Below are 18,646 nucleotides of genomic sequence, written 5' to 3'. Positions count from 1 at the left end.
TTGTTCTTGGGTCTTGGATGTGCCCGTAAAATGGCAATAGGCCCGCCCCCTATTACATTGGGACTAACATACACTCTGGCGAAAAGTGGGTGCAGCAATGCACCTCTGCCTACCCCGCAAGGGAGTACATTAGTACAAGGCGTGAGTGCGTGTTTATTATTATTATTATTTATTAGATAGATAGCATAGAGATTTGTGTATGGTACGAGTCACGAGTAGTACCTATACCTACACACATAGATAGACTATATAGGTAAGTACTTAAGTTACAGTAGAGTGGGTAGTACCTATTACCAGTTCAGCAATATCGATTATCAAAGTACCTTTATAGCATTTGAGCCGGCTGAGTGCCAAGTCAGAAGCATTTACATTTCAGCTTACAATAACGCCGACTTCTAGCGAGTCGGTAACAAAGGCAATAATGTAGGATCGGCAATCAAAGCTTTTTGCGTATAATCAACATATTGAATCGAAATGCCAAATGGCGTTTCCATTGAGAGGCTGGGACGTGCCGCTTTGTCGTCGGGTATGTAGAGACGTAGACGGATTCAATGAAATAGGACTGTGTGCGATAGGAGCCACTTCTGCCGATGGCACAGACTGAATACTGGCATAGAAAAAAATGAGACCTATACTCTAGCTAGATAGATTACAGGAATATTGAGCATTTATTCTGTGTGTGTGTACCTAGGTATATCTACAGGGTGTTACAAAAAAGGTAAGTAGGTACCTACCACAAGTACCTACCTATAGTAAACCGAAGGGGATTAATTTAGGGGGTCATGCAGATAAGTACTTCTGTTTAACTTAGTTACGTACGACTTTTGATAATACGCGTTTTTTGCCTTCCTCATATACAGCGTGTTGCAAATTGGGTATACTAAGCCGAAAGGGGTGATTCAGTGGTTAAATCTGAACAACTTTTTGAAAATTCAAGAAAAAAATATCTACTTATTTCTTTATTTGGAACAATAATAATAATAATAATCGATTCCCGGCTGGGGCAGATATTTGTTTAAACACAGATATTTGTTCTCAGGTCTTGGATGTGACCGTAAAATGGCAATAGGCCCGCCCCCTATTACATTGGGACTAACATAACACTCTGGCGAAAAGTGGGTGCAGCAATGCACCTCTGCCTACCCCGCAAGGGAGTACATTAGTACAAGGCGTGAGTGCGTGTTTTTTTTTTTTATAAAGATACCTGGGAAGACTTTACTACGGGGGAAAACACCTTAGTGTCAATTCACACGTACCACAACCACACCACGTCGCAGCGACATAATGTGGTCAAGCTGTGGTTACGTGTGAATAGTGTCGCAGCGGCTTTTTGCAGTTGCGTTGTGGTAGCGACAAAACTTCGATGTGGTTGCGTTGTCGCTGTAGTTGCGATGTGGTAACCACGTGGTCGAATGCAGTTAATAGGGAGAGCAGGTGGCCGCGGTGCCGCCGCCGCGTGGCGGCGTTGCCGGCGCGATGTGGTTGCGATGTGGTCAACACGACCACACAGGTGGTCGATAACAACGGCAAAATGTGGCACGTGTGAATTGGATTATTCATTTTCAATACAAAATATACGCCCGACCACACGGCATCGTTGTGGGGTGGTTGTGGCTGTGGTGTGGTTGTGGTACCTACGTCTGAATTGACCCTTATTGTATTTGTATGACGGTACATTTGTCATGCAAAGAGGATTTAAAACTCCGTCCCTAGTTGGTCTGAGGCTGAGTCCATACCAATGACGAAAGAAAAAGTGCCTACCAACATGTCAAAACTGACAAACCTAAACTGAAATGTTATAAAAATCTTTCGTGTTTTCTCTGCTTCTTAAATTTAAAGTAAATTATCAAAATTCGCAATGTATTTACGTAAAGACAAGGCCTACAATTGCCGGCACTGTTTCAAGCCGCCCGTGCGACGTCTAGCTCTGTTGCAGACTACAGACGACTATGAATGTTACGCCGAGAGCTATGTGAAATGCTTCTGGGGAATGTGCCACCAGCACAAGAGCGTTGAAGCATTCACTCTGGAGAATGATAAGAGAAGTAAGTATGCAGGGTCACTCTCTAAATTGACGAAGGAACTAACGAGAATCGTCACGCTAACGAGATAGAGTCGTGCTTAGCGCAGAGCTCCTTAAACTTAATAAAAACAAAACTGCAGCGCTAACCACGACTCTCGTTGTATTAAGCGTGCCGATTTGGTCAATTTAGAGGGTGACTCCGAAAGTGACTGGAAAAATGCAGTAGGTAGGTACTATGACCTACATAGAAGGGTGGGCGCTAAGTAACTCAATGGCACCCTGCCATAGACATCACAGTTAAGAGAGAACTTGACACAATTTATAGTAATGCCGTAACTTAATATATGTTTCTCACCCTTTGTTTCAGTCATTACAATGCAACCCCGAAAACAGAGGCTATACTCTGATTTGCCGCATTCAAAATAAACAAGAATTAAATTATTACCTACCTTATAAAGTTAACCAACTACAAAAAGCCAAGTGTTTAGTAACAATTTATTTCAGGTATCATCAACCAAATCTTTTAATGTATTTTGTCTGCCTTTTAAGACTTGTCTTACATTCATATTTATTCTTGATTCGGAAATATAATTATTAAATCTATTCCATTGGGTTGAATCTAAATTTCTATTCATTTCTGTAACAATTTGATTAACATTGGTAATATACTTGAATTTTGCATCCAAACTGTGTTTTAGATTTACTTCCTCAGTATGGTTCCAAGGTATATTTGAGGCTGGTAATATCTTGGGTACTGCATGGTAGCACAGCCTGGCTTGCTCTGACATCACTAGGATATCCCCACTGTTGAGCAGGATGGCAGTTGGATCAACAGATTTGTCCGTCCCACCGATTAAAAATATTGCAGACTGGCCAAAACTGGAAAGAGCAAACAACAATTTATTAGTAATTGCAGCTACTCAGTTGATTGGTGGCACATTTAAGATTATGGGACAGAGTACTCATATATTTTTTATAAAAAAAATAGGTAGTTAAAGTTTGTAGCGTTGTGGAGGGTAGGCTTGGGCAAAAAAATATCGATATATCAAAATATCGATATTTTTTCAGAAAAATATCGATATAAATCAGCGATATTTTTTCCCGCGATATATCAACTTTCGATATTTATTTTTAGGTATCAAAATCGATATATTTTTTAAAGCTCTGCTGTCTGCTCCTGCGTCACATCATGTCTTTGACCAATCTGATTTCTTAAATTTAATTCAAACGCAAACAAAAATTACACTTTATAGTCTATGACCTGCTTGTCTATAGTGCTCTTGATGTCAATATCAGACAAATACTGGTTAGAATAATGTAATTTTTGTTGTGTTGATGATGTTGTTTTTTTCTTGGCTTTATGTACTTATTTTTTAATAATAAAACTGATGTCAAAACAGCCAGATGTGTATTTGCTTTAAAATTTCGAATATTTTGACAATTTTTATAGATAATTGCTTATTGCGCAGAAAATATCGATATATCAACATATCGATATTTTTTAGTCAATTATTATCGATATATTTTAAAAATATCGATACGATATATATCGATATTTTTTCCCCATTTGCCCATCCCTAGTGGAGGGTCATCTCTGAGAGATACATTTTTCAACTTTCATAAATGACTGGATTAAATATTAATTTTAAAATACCTAAAGGACAGCAGGGGGGCTTGTAAGTTGACTTCAGAGTGGTCCGTGTGTGGAGACAGAGTGGAGTCCATGTGGTAGTAGTTGACAATGGCAGCCTGCGCCTGGTAGCCACTGAAGCCGAGGTAGCCAGCCACAACGTCGCTCAGCTCCGACAAGTCTTCAGGAAACGGTGATCTGTTCTCATCTGTGTATACCTGGAAATTTTGCATAGTATTTATTATTAGTTAGGAATCTAATCATAGGATATACTATGAAATTAAAAAAGAGAAAATCGTTTTCATTTGCCACCTAACATCCAAAGAAAAATTAAGCTGATAATTTTTGCTCTCTCACTATACTATTAGTATTTCGATATATATTTATTACTTATTTATTTATTTATAAAAAAAACTATGAAATTAATAATTATATTTACCTACTTTTGTGTCCCAGTTGTGGTGGTAACCCAGGGTTGTCCATCTTAATTTCTTTTGCAGTATTTTATCACACTCTTGTAGCTTGAAGCACTCTGACCACCAGTCTTGCACATCCACTTCAATATCTATATTTCTTTTGTTTGGTTTCTTAGGGTATTCTTCTAAGCATCTTCTGGACCAGTATCTTTGGCCTAGTGGGGTGAAGGGGTTCCTTATCATCAGGAGGCCCGGGTGTTGTTTAAAAGAATACACTTTCCACGTGAGTGTGGATGAGAGGCCCAGTGCGGCTGCCCTTTTATCTTCTGCGACCTCTTTAGGGATAAAGCTAACCTATAAAAAAAACTTTGTTATGATAGCATGGTTTTAATGAAGGAAATAGGCAATTATAATAATAAGTACTCGTTACGGTATAAGCATAATAAGGTATTATTATTAAATCTTACCGTGTCAACGTTATTCCCATCGTCGTTTAGTATTAGTACTTCGCTGAGTGAGGGTTTCGGTTTCTTCGATTTATAATATTTAAACTTGCTCCTAAAAGCATCATTGTTGTTGTTTTCTAATGGCATTTCCATCATTTCATATACAGTTTAAAGGTTATTTATTGTATTTTTCAGGCATTGGACCAAGCCAAGACAAAACAAAATTCCCACAAAATTGAAAATTTTCTGAAATTTTCACAACAATCAACAGCTGATTTTGACATTGACATACGTCGCATAGAGTACCTCATACCTCTATTTAGTCTGTGACATACATACCTCAGAATAAAATCCATCGGCTCAGGACGCCGTCACACTAGCGGACGTGGCTTACGGACGCGGTTGTCAGCCGCGACTGATAATGTGCACGGTCTTTTGGGACAGTTCGTGCCAGATCGCTCTCGGATGTAAGTCGAGGACGTAACCTTGGACTGACCTTCAGCTTTCAGACGTCCGAGAACGATGTGTAACGAACTGTCGCAAAAGACCGTGCACGGGTTCCCCTCATCTCGCCTAATCTTTATTGCCCTAAACTCGTTTGGCATAACACGTAAGGTCTAATCTTTTTTGGTAGAATCATCACTTCGCCAAGACTTATGTGGCATAATATCATACATCATAGATCAAAATCTCAACTTTAAAGAACACATTTACTGCCTATGTAAACGTTTAAGAAAAACCGCAGGTATTTTAAAGAAACTAAGGAATTCAGCTGAACCCAAACTTCTTACAAGAATTTACTTTGCTATCTGTCAATCTATCGCTTCCTACTGCATCCCAGTATGGGGCAGCGCAGCAAAAACCGTAATTATATCCACAGAAAGGGCACAACGATCTGTACTTAAAACTATGTTAAAAAAACCGTATCGATACCCAACTCAGACACTCTACAGTGAAGCTAAAGTTCTTACTATACGCCAACTTTTTATTCTTAGGATTTGTCTTTCCACCCATAAAAATATATTATCATCCGATCTATACGAAAAGCTCGTCAAACAACGCGTTTTTAAAATGCCTGTAACTTTTTTGAATACAGCTTTTGGTCAAAGGTTTGGCTCATATATCAGAGCTCATGTATATAACAATATGCTACAATACTGTAATCTTAAGAACTATTCTGTCCCTGAGGCTAAAATTAAGTTGAAGGAATGCTTACTCAAACTAGATTATTATTGTACTGAGGATATCCTATAATAGGTACTCGTAGAATTATTACCAGCATTATCTATTGATTGATTTAAAGATTTTATTTAAGATTTTATTTCTATAATTAGTTACCATAACAAGAAGACTGTTTAAGATAATTTTATGTTTTGTTTTGTTTTTGAAATTTTATTTCACTCTTGTGTGACATAGTTACACTGTTTATGTTTTACTAATTAATATAAATTCACTTTAGTCAAGTCATTTTTGGTACCCCAAGATACGGGCTGAGCCTAGTTTGGGGACCCCTGCTCCTTGTGATTAATGTCCAATTCAGACGTGTGCATAGATATAGTTTAAGTATAATACCTTGTTTAGTATATAGTAAATATGTAACATTTCTTTTGCGCAATAAAGATTTTTATTATTATTATATTATTATTATTATTATTATTATTATTATTATAAGGCTCGTTTCGTCTAAAACTCTTTTGGCACAAACTTGAAACACCTAAGCCTCGTTTGCTCAAATTGTTCGTATTGGTATAATCTTGTTTTCCCTAATATAATCTTAATAAATACTTAATATAGTATTTATTAAGATTAGGTATATTTGTAAATTTATGTACAAATTCTGGTATTTTTCTCCCACATCTCGAAAATCACGATATTGAATGATAAAAATGTCGAAAGTGAATGACCATTATAATTATTACAAACGCCATTAAACCCCATGGGATCGAAACCTAATGATTGGTGCGACGACGAGCAAAGCGAGGAGGAGCGTGTTAGGTGCACATGTTCGTCAAAAGCAAAGCGGAGCGCAGCGAAGCGGAGCGGAGTGTTTCCCACATAGCGGTCACAATACAAGGCACCAGTTTGCGCTATGTAGGGAGACGCTCCATCAAAGTTAAAGCCAAACGAATATTATTACTTTGTATAACCTATGCCATAGCATTATTAGGCTATTCAAGATTTGGCCATTACCATTATTAGGCTAAACAAGATTATGCTAAATAACTTTTTACTAAAAGAGATTTATGCCATACGATTTTCGGCGAAACGAGACTTTGACCAAATGTTACTATGCAATGTGAGATTCGGCAAATAAATCTTAGACCAAAAAAGGTAGAACCGACCGTGCACACTTATCAGTCGCGGCTGACAGCCGCGTCCGTAAGCCGTGTCCGATGGTGTCGACACAAAAATATTAAAGGCGCCGACGCGCCTTTAATATTTTTATTTTTCTTGCTCTGTGTCTTTGTCTGTGATAGTTTGTTTTGACAGTTGACTATTTTCATTTTTCAGAAATTCAATAGGTACTGTAATAAATTGTACAATATTTCTGTCTCCTAAAACAATAACATTAAACTGTAATAATGAGTAATACCGCTGTCCTAGACACCACTTCTGATTCTACTAAGGTAACTTAGTATATTAAATAATATTTTCATTGTATATTTCATTTCACTTCATTTTTCCTGCACACTTTGTACTTTATCGAAACGATTTTGTACTTTATTGAAACTTGCTTATATCCAAGGTACTTAGATACCACAAACATTGTAAGAAGTGTAGTTATACCCTTAGTGCAGCTATATCTTTATTAGACCATTTGATTTTTCAGGATATTGATGTAACTGATGGGAAGGCGAAGCTAATGAAATGGCTGAACATGAATTTCCGGGTTGAAATTACTGACGGCAGAGTCTTAATTGGAGTATTCCTTTGTACTGACCGAGATGCTAATGTCATTCTGGGTAAAAATTTAACAATTCCAATTAATGGAACTTGAAGACTGATTATACCTATTTCTAGCTTTTCCCTCAAGTTTTGTTATAATTTTACTAGTTGGAATTCCAAGTCAAAAAGTAGCCTACATTTGATTCCGCTTTGTTATAATAATACCTACTGTAAAGATACATCTGAATCCATTCAGTACTTTTTGCAAACAATAGTAACATTCAACATACCCACAAACTTTCACCTTTGTAATACACACACAGAATGAAAACGTTCCTGTGGCATAGCAACTTACCTTTCATTGATTTTATGTTTACAGGTGCCTGTTCGGAATACCTAAAGAACAGTGATGGTGAGACGGAGGAGCCCCGAGTGCTGGGGCTGGTGATGGTGCCGGGTCGCCACATTGTCTCCATCCAGATCGACGACACCACCCCTCCGCAGAAGTACTTCTATGATGAGTGACTCTTCATGCTCTTCATTGTTAGTATCATTATCTTGTACATTATTCTTACAATTTAAATTTAAGATTGATTTATAAATAATATATAAAGATAGAAACTCAAATACAGCTTAAAAATTTAATCAACATCAATGTGTTTTAAATTGTCCAAGAAATGTTGGATCACATCTACTTCAATGTAAATGTTTTTGGAATCATGTGCAAAAGGGTTGTACTCGTCAATCTCTTGGCCAGTTTTTGAATAGCTACACAGGGCAAGATTAATGTCATGGTGCAAAATCGGAATATATCTCTTTGGTTCCTTTAGTACATTTGATAAGAACTCTTCAGACATTACCCTTTTAATGGTAATTGCAGGGTGTGGTGCTGCCTTGATTTGCCCGACATGGCCAAAGAAATTAATACTTAAATTTCTTATATCTTCATCTTCATCTTGTAGAAGAATAACTGCAGTTTTTATGGCTACTATTTTGACTTCATCTGACAAACAGCTGATGTTTTTGCCCAATTCATTGGTGGCTAAAGCTGCTATGTATCTCATTTCGCAATCTTGCTCAGTAAGTGCAAAAATATGTTCAGCCAACAATTTCACATAAACTTTATCTTCAACTGATTGAATAACTGAAGCCATAAATGGAATTATAAACCTTATTCTATAAGGAACAGGGTTGTTACTGAGATGTTGCACCAGTTTGGCTGCATCTTCTTTATCAACAGTGATCTTTGATGATATCTTATGAAGGATTTTCCATACCACACAACTATTATAGGCATTTTCAAACTTGAGAAGATGTTCACTTATTTCCTGCACAACATTCCTAGATTCATCCATCTCCCTTGTAATCCTCAGATACAAATATTCACAATAATCTTCCATATCAGTCTGTTTCAGTAACATTTGTAAAATGGCAGGAATATCTTCCCATTTAGACTCATTTATAAGCCTCTTCACATGCATATTTACCCACAAGTGAATCCCAGGTGCATGCTTGTTCTTTCCAAGTTCGTCAAAAACTTCTACTATATTTGTTTCCTTACAGAAAGTCTCATCAAAGATTGCTTTATTTATAAACGAAGTATTTTTGCCCTCCATTGCTTTTGTAAATAACTCTTCCAATTCGCCAAATTGTGTTTCATACAAACTAGTTGATGCAAATTGTTTGCGATAAATAGATGTCAATATAAGGCATCCATGCAAGTAATTCTCAGTCATATATTTGTGTTCCTGTAAGGCAGTGTGCACAACTTCAAAAGCAAAGTTATTATAAATGCACCTGGCAGTGAGTCTTCGAACAGTGTAGATTGGGCTTCCCAATAGGCACATAAGATTTCTGAACATTTCTGCATAGGATTCCTCAGATATCTTCTTATCATGTGCGAAATTGTACCTTACTGCTGTGTTAGCAAGCATATTCAATATAGGCACTAAGTCCGAGTGAGTTAGCACATTGTCAGTGCGGTCTTTACTTTTCAACTGAGAGCACATGTATTGCCACAACTCAGGCAAATGTGTTCTGACTTCATCGGAGGCCACAGTCGCGATGGTCTCTTCATCCTGACCCGACGATTTTCTCTGCCCAATCAGCTTAGGTACCAGGGCACCATATAGTTGGAGAGCAGCGTTTCTGTAAATTAATTTTTCGTTTAGAATCTTTATTTCACAAACATTGCACTTATACGTTTTATAATATTTTGTCTTCGCGTGTGTGTCAAACAACCTACCTTATTTGCCAGCAGTTGCTAGTGAGGTTACTGAACGCCAGTTCGCCTAAACTAGCGGTATAATGCATCATGTCGGAGGCCAAACTGCTGTCTGTTACGATCCTTGTAAGGAAATGTATGTAAATAGCTTTTGGCAAGTCTTTCTCGTTGTCAATGTCCGTATTGGTGAGAGTGGCTGGCATATCTTCTGTTCGGTTGCAAGTCGCGAGCAATGTCCTCATGAAATGGTGGAATAGGGGCTGAAAATAATATACAAGTTTAAAGTAGGTACTATAAGGGAATATTTTCTCGTATAATATAAGTAGGTAGGTAGGTAATAGTAGCTATAATTCGAGGAAGACCAACAAACATGGATTAGTGATAGTAATACTAAATTGACCAAGAAACAAAACAGGAGGATATCTTCACATCAATCTAAACGTGCGTATTAGTAGGTAGGTAAATTCAATACAGGCAGGCAATATGTTTCGCATTTTCACCATTCGAGCACGTATAGGTATAGTAAGTATAGCGTAGGAGAGTCCATCTAGCGGTTCATCGGTGTAATGTAAACTCTCTACGCATGCTGCTGCCGCTACACGAGTTCGTTATCGACGTAAATAAAAATCACTATATCTCGATTCGCCATAAATACCTTTAACATAGTTTCTCCTGTACTTCAAGTGGGTTGACTGGTAGAAAATGCTTTTAGCATTAAGTCCACCCTTTGTACACTTATTTATATATTTGTGCAATAAAGGATTAAATAATAATAATACGGCGGGCGCTGTGATTGGTGGAACGCGCTTTAAACGAGTTCATCGGCGTCTATAACGAAACCGTGTAGCGGCCGCTGGTATGTCGTAAATATACTATAAGTCGTATGTACACGTTCCATAATTAACCATGATTTGTACGTATAACATTCTCATAAGCACCCACCTTTCCTTTCTTCATATCGCTGGCGACAATGCGATGCACCATGATGGAGAGACCAGCCCCTCTCCTGGTGATGGACGCCATCTTGCCGGCCTCAGATATCAGCTCATTTAGCTTGCGTTTCAGTAGGCTGTACGGCAACTGCGATAGCACTGACTCTTTCGGCAGGCTCGTCAAATGCCGAATGCTTAGTCCTGTAACAGTAATTTAAGGATTTAATATTTCTCTTTTACTTAAACTATCCCTAGTAAGCTACGATTCGCCTTAAAAAGTTTTCCCGTAGGGAAAACCACATAGTAATGTGGTATGGAACCGTTGTTCCATACCACATTACTATTCCTTTTTGTATTTTTTACGTGACAGAGTAAGTACCTATATCAAACATCCATAGAAGGATATTAATTTAATTGTTCCGTGCAAACATGACGGCGTACAGTTGAGGGCGAACTACGAACACAAGCGCCGAGTTGGACAGAAGCTAGAGCAGTTGCTGAGGACTGGACAGCGTGGCGCACTCTTGTGAAGGCCCTTTGTACCACCGGGGTAAGTACCAATAGCACAGCAACATGAATTATTTATATAATTTATTGGTATTACCTAAAGCAGCACCCGCAGCTTCTATAGCTCCTTTGTGTCTCGATGTTTCTAGGACGTGCGTGATGATACTCAAAGACTTCCCGCAAATATCGGCGTGAGAATCCTCGTGATGGTATCGGATGATGAGTGAGGACAGTTCACAGCATGCCTTTAAAACACAATCAATAAACATTATCATACAAGCATTAGAAACTTAATACGTACTTTCGGTCCATAAAGAAAATTTCCTAAAATTTTCTTTCTTTTTCTGTTACGCAGAAGATGCATTGCTGCATCTACTTGATGATTATGTTATAAGTATGTCAGTTTTAATAGTCATAACGTTAATAGGAGACCCGGTACATAGTTAATAGCCATCATTCGGCCAGCCATAATCTAAGAACCAAAGCCCCGTCAGAGAAACGAATCCTCGGCGCACCAACAATATCGTTTGTAGAGAGTTTTTATTAGGTAGGTATTTAGAGATTAGGTTTATGTAATGCCGGTAAAAAATATCAATAATTATTTACCTTCACATTTAGCCACATAGAATTGAGTACAATCTGATGCAAACCAGATATTTTGCTTTTATCAATCTCATCTTGCGGATTGTACCCTGACTGCTGGATCAAGTCATCAACGACGCTGCTCATTTTAGAGAAATCTGCGCTTATTGACCCTTCTCCGTCCCAAGCGAACTGGTTAGAGATTCCATCCAAAGTTTTTAACAGTTCTAAAATAACAGTTTCATTGACCTGAAGTTGGTACGTCTTTTCAAGACAAACTTCCAAGACCGTGATAATAATGCTTATGAAAGAGTGAAGTTGCCTTCCTTTTTCTATCGACTCCATGATATTTGTTTTCAATTTATATTCTGAATTTAACTCTTCACAGCCATACAGAAATACGCCTTCAACACTTTGAAAAGTGCCCTCCAGTTGCTTTTCTTTTAACAAAACATTTACTACTAACTTGATCATGCTCTGACCACAGCTTATTTCATAGAAGAATTTGCTCTTCAAGCTCAAGAGTGCGGAATTTATTATTTCACTCAAATGTGTTTTTATCTCGTAAAAATAATGTTTGTATAATATATTTATTACACTTTCTCTAACATCATCAGCGGGGTCTTGAAGCATACTTATTAGTTTTAAAACATGAGCTTCATTTGATAATTTCCACCGTCCTTCCTGTTTCAATACTTTAGCTGTAGTAAACTGGTTAGTCGACTTTATTTTCTGCTTCCTTTTAGGTATTTCGGTAAAGTTTGACAGAATGCAATCGTACATTTTGAGTGATGATATCTTCCTTTGATAGTTTCCCTTCAAGTTCAAAGAATATATGACTAACTGTTGAATATCTTCACAAAATTGGGCTAGACATGTTTCATTAAATGAATCTTTTGGAGAGTAAAAATCATGCAGGCTGGTGTGTATTCTTGTCAAGAATAATTTAAAATTGCTCAGCATGTTCAGCCTTAATACAGTCGAGTCTGAATTGATGTTATATTGCAGATATTCATAGACTGAATTAAATTCTGTGTCACTGGGCACTGCCTTCCCTTGAGATACACAGATAATCTCAAATGCTGACATTCTGATATTCACTCTATGATGTTGCAATCCTTCCATAATTTCTGGTATTTCTTTTTCATTTATCATATTCCTTTTCCACAAGCCAAGTTTGTTAGCTTGTTTTGTGATAGAAAGGAAGCTATAAAGTTTATTGCTTGAATCTCCATCAGTAATGTTTAACTCTTTCAGCAGAATGTCTACCAACAGAGGGAATTTTTTGAAAGTAGTCAAACCCCAGTAGTTAGTAAAATTTTCAATAGCTTTTTCTGTTCTGCCAGTAAAAATGCCAATTATTTTTCCCAAAAATAAATCGCACCAATCTTGGTCTGATCTCAAATTCTTCAGTATAGCAAAATACATGTCAGCACCAGCAGACACTAAACCTGGTTTATAAAGACTGTTCACTAGGCCATGAACCCAGTCCATTTTATTGTGTGTAGTCATGCCTTTCACTTCTATTGTCTCTGATAACATCAAGTATTTTGCTTTATTCCAATAAAAGCCATTTATTTCTACAATTACAAGTTCATAAACTTCAGGTTCCATAACAGATATTAATGTCTGAAATATTGTTTTGTTTAGATCCCTCACTCCTGTGATTGGATTCTCCCAGTTATGATTCACCAAATTTAGCAGTTTTATCTGGTTTTCAGTATTAAATATATGTTCCTGCATATGTGTACCATGTACTTTCTTGAATGAATTAATTGTTTTAAAGACCAGAAAAGTGTACCATGCATAGTCGTAAGCCAGTTTAGTCAGGATATTGAATGTTGTCACTGTCACTGATACTATAACACCAGTCTCAGGTGTTTTTTGTAGAAATGCTGACTGATACATTCCATACATAAGTGATATGAGGAATGAAGTTTTCACATAATTACTACTGTCCCATTTCTCTTCAAAATATACTAAGACTTTATTTAAGTATATTTCCTGCTTTTCAGTTACAGACAAAACTGTAAAGAAACTTGTAGCACATAGTAATTGATCATCATAATTTTCCAGGCCATTTATTAAATGTTGCCATAGCAAATCCAGAACTGGCTTCCAGTTGTGTTGAGTGATCTGCTTCACACGAATCTGTTGTATTCTTAACATCACAGACTGAAAATTTTAAAAACATATTGTAAATTATATTAAGTACTTAATTAAATTAAAACTACACTAGGTGTATCTGAGTAAATTAAATATATGCATAATAATATTGTAAAGATAATTATTACCTGTAGTTTATCACTTTTCAGATTGTATGTTGGAATATTAAGTTTAGCAACAATTTCGTCCATTTCATCCATAATATTATTTATTTGGGGTCCTGAAAAGAAAAAGAAATAATCTAAATGAACTATCAACAGTAACAAAATCTTAAAATTATGTAAATTTAACAGAAGTATTAAAATATATTTACCATTTTCATTAATTTTACATTATCATAAAATTTATGGGATTGTTAGAAATAAAAAACAAACTTTCAACAAAAAAAATAATTTACTCAACTAAATAACATCTACAATTATGTACAGGAAATGTCATTTAAGCTAAACTATTGTTTAACAGGATCAAATCCCTCTTTCTGCATTTTCTCCTTGAATACATTAAAGTCCCGTTTCCTATCAAAGTGTGTGACCCACTGTGCAGGGCATGACTTCTCAAATAATTTTCTAAATTCTAGACACTGCTTGGGTTTCTCTCTACTGTCTTTGACACTCTGTTTATCGAGACACTCCCAGTATTTGTCTCTGGAATCCCAACATTGTTTTCTTTGCTCTCTATCCGGGAAAGACATAGTCTTAGCTTATTGTAAGTTACACCTAAAACGATAATAAATATTTACCAATTGAATAGGCTGACTGAATTCTGATCGGAGATCGTACTCTTACGAATTCACAATGACTATGACTGTAGGTCCCACTAAATATTTTCTTAATAGAAACATCCTCATACTTACTTAAATAAGAACCAGTTATTCCGAAACTCCTGGCGATGCTCACTTAATTCTCCTGCTTACAATAATACACTTATCTTAATTATTACTTTACTTTAGAACCAACACAGTCTAACCTCAAAAGTCCACGAAAAATCAATGCAATCACTGTCAGTCAAGTGTCACGTTGACAGACGGCTTCGCCGAAATAATCTGTGGCTTTGTGCTGGTGTTGCCATGCTCAGTAATTTTTTTATGCCTTGTCTACACGCGTACGAAGTATAAAGCAAGCCCCATAACGCTATTTTTTCTTTGTTGGACAAATGAATAGTAACTTCAATCTATTTTAGGTATTCATCATCATCAGCTCGTAAGCGTCCACTTGACTACTGACCCCAAGCTAGGCAGAGCCAGAGCCTACAAAGGAGCTCCATGGAGCTCCACAACACTATGGCAGCGTTCCCACTACGCCGGACCGGCAGATCTGCCGAAAACCGGACACCGGACAGAGTGTTCACATTACATCGGATCCCGGAAGAAATTCAGACAGTCCTCAGTTGAATTTGGACCTGCGCGCACAATGGACGACGAAATTGTTGTGTTGTGGTGGTATCTTAATAGAAGGCAAAATAAAGGAAAACATTGGGTACACCCTATTTTACGGGAAAGATTTTCCATTCTTTTCATTTTACATCCAGGGGCGAGGGGAGCACGAGCGGGGCGAGCGGGGGACAGATACCGGCACAAACTCGTTCACATTACTCCGGGCCCGGTCGTTCTACCGGCAATTCGTAGTGACAAAACGTTCGGTAGAAATGCCGGGCTCGGCAAAAATGCCGGACCCGGGATAATGTGAATAGCTTCATATAAATTGTACAGCCACTAGCTCTTCCGGCAGATTTACCGGCGCGGCAGATCTGCCGGTCCGGCGTAGTGGGAACGCTGCCTATCTCTTTTGTCTGGTGCTATAGTCGTCGGTTCCCGAGGGTATCCACGCTATGCTTGACTGTTCGTCGTCTCCTCTCAACTTTATCTCAACGGTCATCACGTCAGCCAGCAGTTACAGATATGGCCGGCCCACTTCAGCTTGCAGATTTGAAATCGGCAGCTCCCTTTGTAGTTATTTACCTTGCCTAGGTTTAATGGCGGGTGCAGAATATCAATTTCCCACTAAGTATTCAAAAATCGAGGCGTGTGAGGTCGAGTGTTGCGGTGGTATTAGCGAGGTCTGCTCAGTTTTGATTAAATAATAATTAACTGGTTAACTACATAGTTATATAATTAGGTCCAATTCAGTCCACCCTTTGTACTTTTATTTGTAATATTTGTACAATAAAGAGTTCAATAAATAAATAATTTATGATAGGCACTTAGTTAAATAAAAATTAGTTATATTTAAAATAAACTCATTTTTATTTAAGTAATAGGTACGTTTTAGTCACACTAGTAAAGCACTTGCTTCCAGAAAATCACATACATTTTGCAGTCGATTCAACGTAAAAAAATGAAATTTACTCTTTGTAGCACTCGTAATTTCTTCAATCATGTTACTGACCAATGCGTGTCCAGTCACAGTTGTGCCGCCACTCTCGGCATATTGCATCAATGACTGCGGTACATTCACTTTACACAAATTAGCAAAACCCAAGAGCTGTTGCGGAGAGTCGAAGAGGAATATGCCGGGTATGATAGGCACTTGTGTGCCTATTTCTTTGCACTTGTCCAGAAATGTTGAATAAACTGGATACTCAAAGAAGGCTTGAGTAATAACGAAGTCCGCACCGCTTTCTACTTTGTCTTTGAGACTAGGTAGCCTGGACTCGTCGCCCGGATATCCGGCGACTCCTATGCAGAAGTAACCGGCTGTCTCCTTCCTAATGTACGCAATTAGCTCCTTGCTACTTGCGAATTCTGAACCAATTGGATTGTATCTTTCTGTAACAATTTACAATGGGCCTTCAATAAAAAACTACATAGGTTAGTACGGTCATGTGCAGAGAAACCTGACTCCCCTGTCATACTAACAATGCTTCTGAGAGGGATCAGATTTCTCTGCCTTATACTATACTTGTATTTACCTAAGGCTCACCATTTCATATTTTTATGAAGTTACAATGGGGTTGCATTTCTCCCCATTAAAATAAATACTTAATAATAATAAATACCTATACTTACCTAGATACCAACTTAATAAATGTAGTAAAATAAGTTTGATCCTATCGATATGTTGGTTAATAAACAAATAAAAGAAATGCCTAGGTACCTAAGCATTGTTAATATTCGTTAACTCACCTCCCTGTACAACAAACAAATTGCAGATGCCTCTTTCTTTAAGATAATTCAAAACTTGGTCCAAGTAGGTTCGCTTCAACTGGTCACAGGAGATGTGTAGGAGAACATCGTATCCTTCGCTTTTCAACCGGCTAGCTAGACGTAAAGGAGCTATATCCAAGTCTTCACAATGATGCATCCGCGCATGCCAAGTTATGGACACAAACAACGGTTTAAAATTCAGCTTCAACAACTCTTTTACATCTAAATCCGGGGTCACTTCTAGTGAAATGGTTTCACTATCCTGTTTCAGTAAATCTGTGATTTTGTTTGAAGTCATTGTAATTGAAACTATTTTTTTTAAACGTACGCTTTGTTAAATAATATACCTACGAACGCACGTGACTGTCTATACTCGGTGGATCGATACCAAGCGTTTCTCAGACACTTGTCGAGTGTCGGAACTCGGAACGTTATCGACCTCATGAAGATAACACTATGCGAGATATTATGACTTTGGCCTTTATTGGTTGTTTTGTAGGTGGGGTAGAATAAAAGAAAATAAATCATCCATTAATATGTATTATGACCTTTCCAGTACATTCAATAACAATCAGCCATATACATATCACAACCAAAATTAAGTACAAACAACGTAAAAATCTTATGTAAGTAGGTAGGTACGTAGCGTAACAAGTTACCCTACATTTGCTGATACATACTACCCTAAAGCGGTCTTCAAGCAATTTTAATGTAGCGTTTCATTGATTAAGGTACACTCCATTACGATCCTATACCTATGTGCTACCTTCCAACATTTTTATTTGGTAAGTAATGATAAAATTGACTACTTATTTAAAATGATTTAATAGTGATGGTTAACAATATTTATATTGATCTAATGGCAGAATCTACATACAATGACTATTAATGGTGTAACCCTAATTGTGTAAAAGCATCGAAACACCTATAACTACGACTGACTAGGTAGTTATAAATACTCACTAGCACGTTTATTTGAAGTCTATAATATTGTTTAAAAATGCATTTTACTTACGTATTATGTAGATATAATTAATATTATTGTTACATTCGATAAAGCTTTAGTGTTCATAGCAAGCGATGCTATTCTCTTGATATTTTTCTAAGTATACTTATAAGTATAAGTAGATTAATATAAACAATAATTTATGGTAACGTTATTGTAATTCGCTATTACTTAACACTTAGCATAAATACGGCAGCATTAAAATGTTTTATTTAAAATTCGGTTGGTGCTGTTATTTTACAATCATACTTAGGTAGGCGACATTTCAGGCAATTCATAGACATAAGTCCTTACATAAGTTATACATGGTAATACTTACCGTTTAATTTATTCACTTAACTATGCCTACCATACAAAGACTTTTCCTTCATGTGATGTTCAGTAAATATATGTAGTATAACACACTATAATAGGTTGGTACAATACCTAAATTATTACCTTTCCATAAAATTAATTTGATGCACCTATTTGTTTTGTTCAGTAATGTGAATGGTTACAAACGTAGGTAATAGGTACACCTATTATTTCCTTTATGGCAAGTTGGTTGTAGTCTGTAATCTGTATTATGTTGTATCTGATAAATAACTTATCAATCTTATCATACGATTAATTTCATGGTGGATAATAAGTACTACTACACAGTAAATCATAGGCTATATCCCATCTCGTTATTTGCGTGCTGAGTT

The 18,646-nt window shown here is 37.0% G+C and overlaps 4 protein-coding genes and 1 long non-coding RNA gene across 7 annotated transcripts; 2 read left to right on the top strand and 3 right to left on the bottom strand.

The window, feature by feature from the left end:
• Window positions 1-1,583: 1,583 nt before the first annotated feature.
• LOC125489873 lies at window positions 1,584-2,626 on the top strand. The gene is made up of 2 exons (XR_007267303.1): window positions 1,584-2,045; window positions 2,391-2,626. It is a non-coding gene; the product is annotated as an uncharacterized LOC125489873 (long non-coding RNA).
• LOC105388243 (nucleic acid dioxygenase ALKBH1) lies at window positions 2,505-4,770 on the bottom strand. Its single transcript, XM_011559120.3, has 4 exons — window positions 4,537-4,770; window positions 4,097-4,423; window positions 3,678-3,871; window positions 2,505-2,902 (listed from the first exon to the last, which is right to left on the bottom strand). Exons 1-4 carry the CDS (start codon window positions 4,669-4,671, stop codon window positions 2,524-2,526), a joined length of 1,035 nt encoding a protein of 344 aa, XP_011557422.3. The 5' UTR covers window positions 4,672-4,770; the 3' UTR covers window positions 2,505-2,523.
• A 2,259-nt stretch (window positions 4,771-7,029) lies between these two features.
• Window positions 7,030-8,050, top strand: LOC105388244 (N-alpha-acetyltransferase 38-B, NatC auxiliary subunit). Its single transcript, XM_011559122.3, has 3 exons — window positions 7,030-7,142; window positions 7,346-7,478; window positions 7,781-8,050. The coding sequence occupies exons 1-3, from the start codon at window positions 7,098-7,100 to the stop codon at window positions 7,924-7,926; spliced, it is 324 nt and encodes a 107-aa protein (XP_011557424.1). The 5' UTR covers window positions 7,030-7,097; the 3' UTR covers window positions 7,927-8,050.
• LOC105388245 (cytochrome c oxidase assembly factor 6 homolog) lies at window positions 8,029-14,845 on the bottom strand. Of its 3 annotated transcripts, none has more exons than XM_011559123.3 (7): window positions 14,666-14,845; window positions 13,941-14,032; window positions 11,671-13,821; window positions 11,162-11,309; window positions 10,568-10,758; window positions 9,647-9,885; window positions 8,029-9,549 (listed from the first exon to the last, which is right to left on the bottom strand). In XM_011559123.3, the coding sequence occupies exons 2-7, from the start codon at window positions 14,010-14,012 to the stop codon at window positions 8,043-8,045; spliced, it is 4,308 nt and encodes a 1,435-aa protein (XP_011557425.3). In that variant the 5' UTR covers window positions 14,013-14,032; window positions 14,666-14,845; the 3' UTR covers window positions 8,029-8,042. The 3 variants fall into 3 exon arrangements, with proteins under 3 accessions (XP_011557425.3, XP_037970010.2, XP_048483267.1); XM_038114082.2 differs by lacking the exon at window positions 14,666-14,845 and adding an exon at window positions 14,126-14,240; XM_048627310.1 differs by lacking the exons at window positions 8,029-9,549; window positions 9,647-9,885; window positions 10,568-10,758; ... (1 more) ...; window positions 11,671-13,821; window positions 13,941-14,032 and adding an exon at window positions 14,187-14,528 and having other exon boundaries at window positions 14,666-14,826.
• A 1,190-nt stretch (window positions 14,846-16,035) lies between these two features.
• Window positions 16,036-17,372, bottom strand: LOC105388246 (methylenetetrahydrofolate reductase). Its single transcript, XM_011559124.3, has 2 exons — window positions 16,934-17,372; window positions 16,036-16,576 (listed from the first exon to the last, which is right to left on the bottom strand). Exons 1-2 carry the CDS (start codon window positions 17,250-17,252, stop codon window positions 16,080-16,082), a joined length of 816 nt encoding a protein of 271 aa, XP_011557426.3. The 5' UTR covers window positions 17,253-17,372; the 3' UTR covers window positions 16,036-16,079.
• Between the last annotated feature and the right edge of the window lie 1,274 nt (window positions 17,373-18,646).

The sequence above is a fragment of the Plutella xylostella genome, chromosome 18 (assembly GCF_932276165.1).
Source record: "Plutella xylostella chromosome 18, ilPluXylo3.1, whole genome shotgun sequence".
NCBI lineage: Eukaryota > Metazoa > Arthropoda > Insecta > Lepidoptera > Plutellidae > Plutella > Plutella xylostella.
This window is presented reverse-complemented; position numbering and strand designations above follow the sequence as displayed.

Excerpts from the sequence above, each read along its gene's own strand:
- LOC105388243 (XM_011559120.3), bottom strand. The coding sequence starts at position 4,671 with ATGATGGAAATGCCATTAGAAAACAACAACAATGATGCTTTTAGGAGC. Across the intron at positions 4,424-4,536 it reads ATGGGAATAACGTTGACACG|GTTAGCTTTATCCCTAAAGA; the intron begins GTAAGATTTAAT and ends TTTTTTTTATAG. Across the intron at positions 3,872-4,096 it reads ACCACAACTGGGACACAAAA|GTATACACAGATGAGAACAG; the intron begins GTAGGTAAATAT and ends CAAAATTTCCAG.
- LOC105388244 (XM_011559122.3), top strand. The coding sequence starts at position 7,098 with ATGAGTAATACCGCTGTCCTAGACACCACTTCTGATTCTACTAAG. Across the intron at positions 7,143-7,345 it reads CCACTTCTGATTCTACTAAG|GATATTGATGTAACTGATGG; the intron begins GTAACTTAGTAT and ends TTGATTTTTCAG. Across the intron at positions 7,479-7,780 it reads AGATGCTAATGTCATTCTGG|GTGCCTGTTCGGAATACCTA; the intron begins GTAAAAATTTAA and ends TTATGTTTACAG.
- LOC105388245 (XM_011559123.3), bottom strand. The coding sequence starts at position 14,012 with ATGGATGAAATGGACGAAATTGTTGCTAAACTTAATATTCCAACATAC. Across the intron at positions 13,822-13,940 it reads TGAAAAGTGATAAACTACAG|TCTGTGATGTTAAGAATACA; the intron begins GTAATAATTATC and ends TAAAATTTTCAG. Across the intron at positions 10,759-11,161 it reads AGCTGCGGGTGCTGCTTTAG|GACTAAGCATTCGGCATTTG; the intron begins GTAATACCAATA and ends TTACTGTTACAG.
- LOC105388246 (XM_011559124.3), bottom strand. The coding sequence starts at position 17,252 with ATGACTTCAAACAAAATCACAGATTTACTGAAACAGGATAGTGAAACC. Across the intron at positions 16,577-16,933 it reads TTTGTTTGTTGTACAGGGAG|AAAGATACAATCCAATTGGT; the intron begins GTGAGTTAACGA and ends AAATTGTTACAG.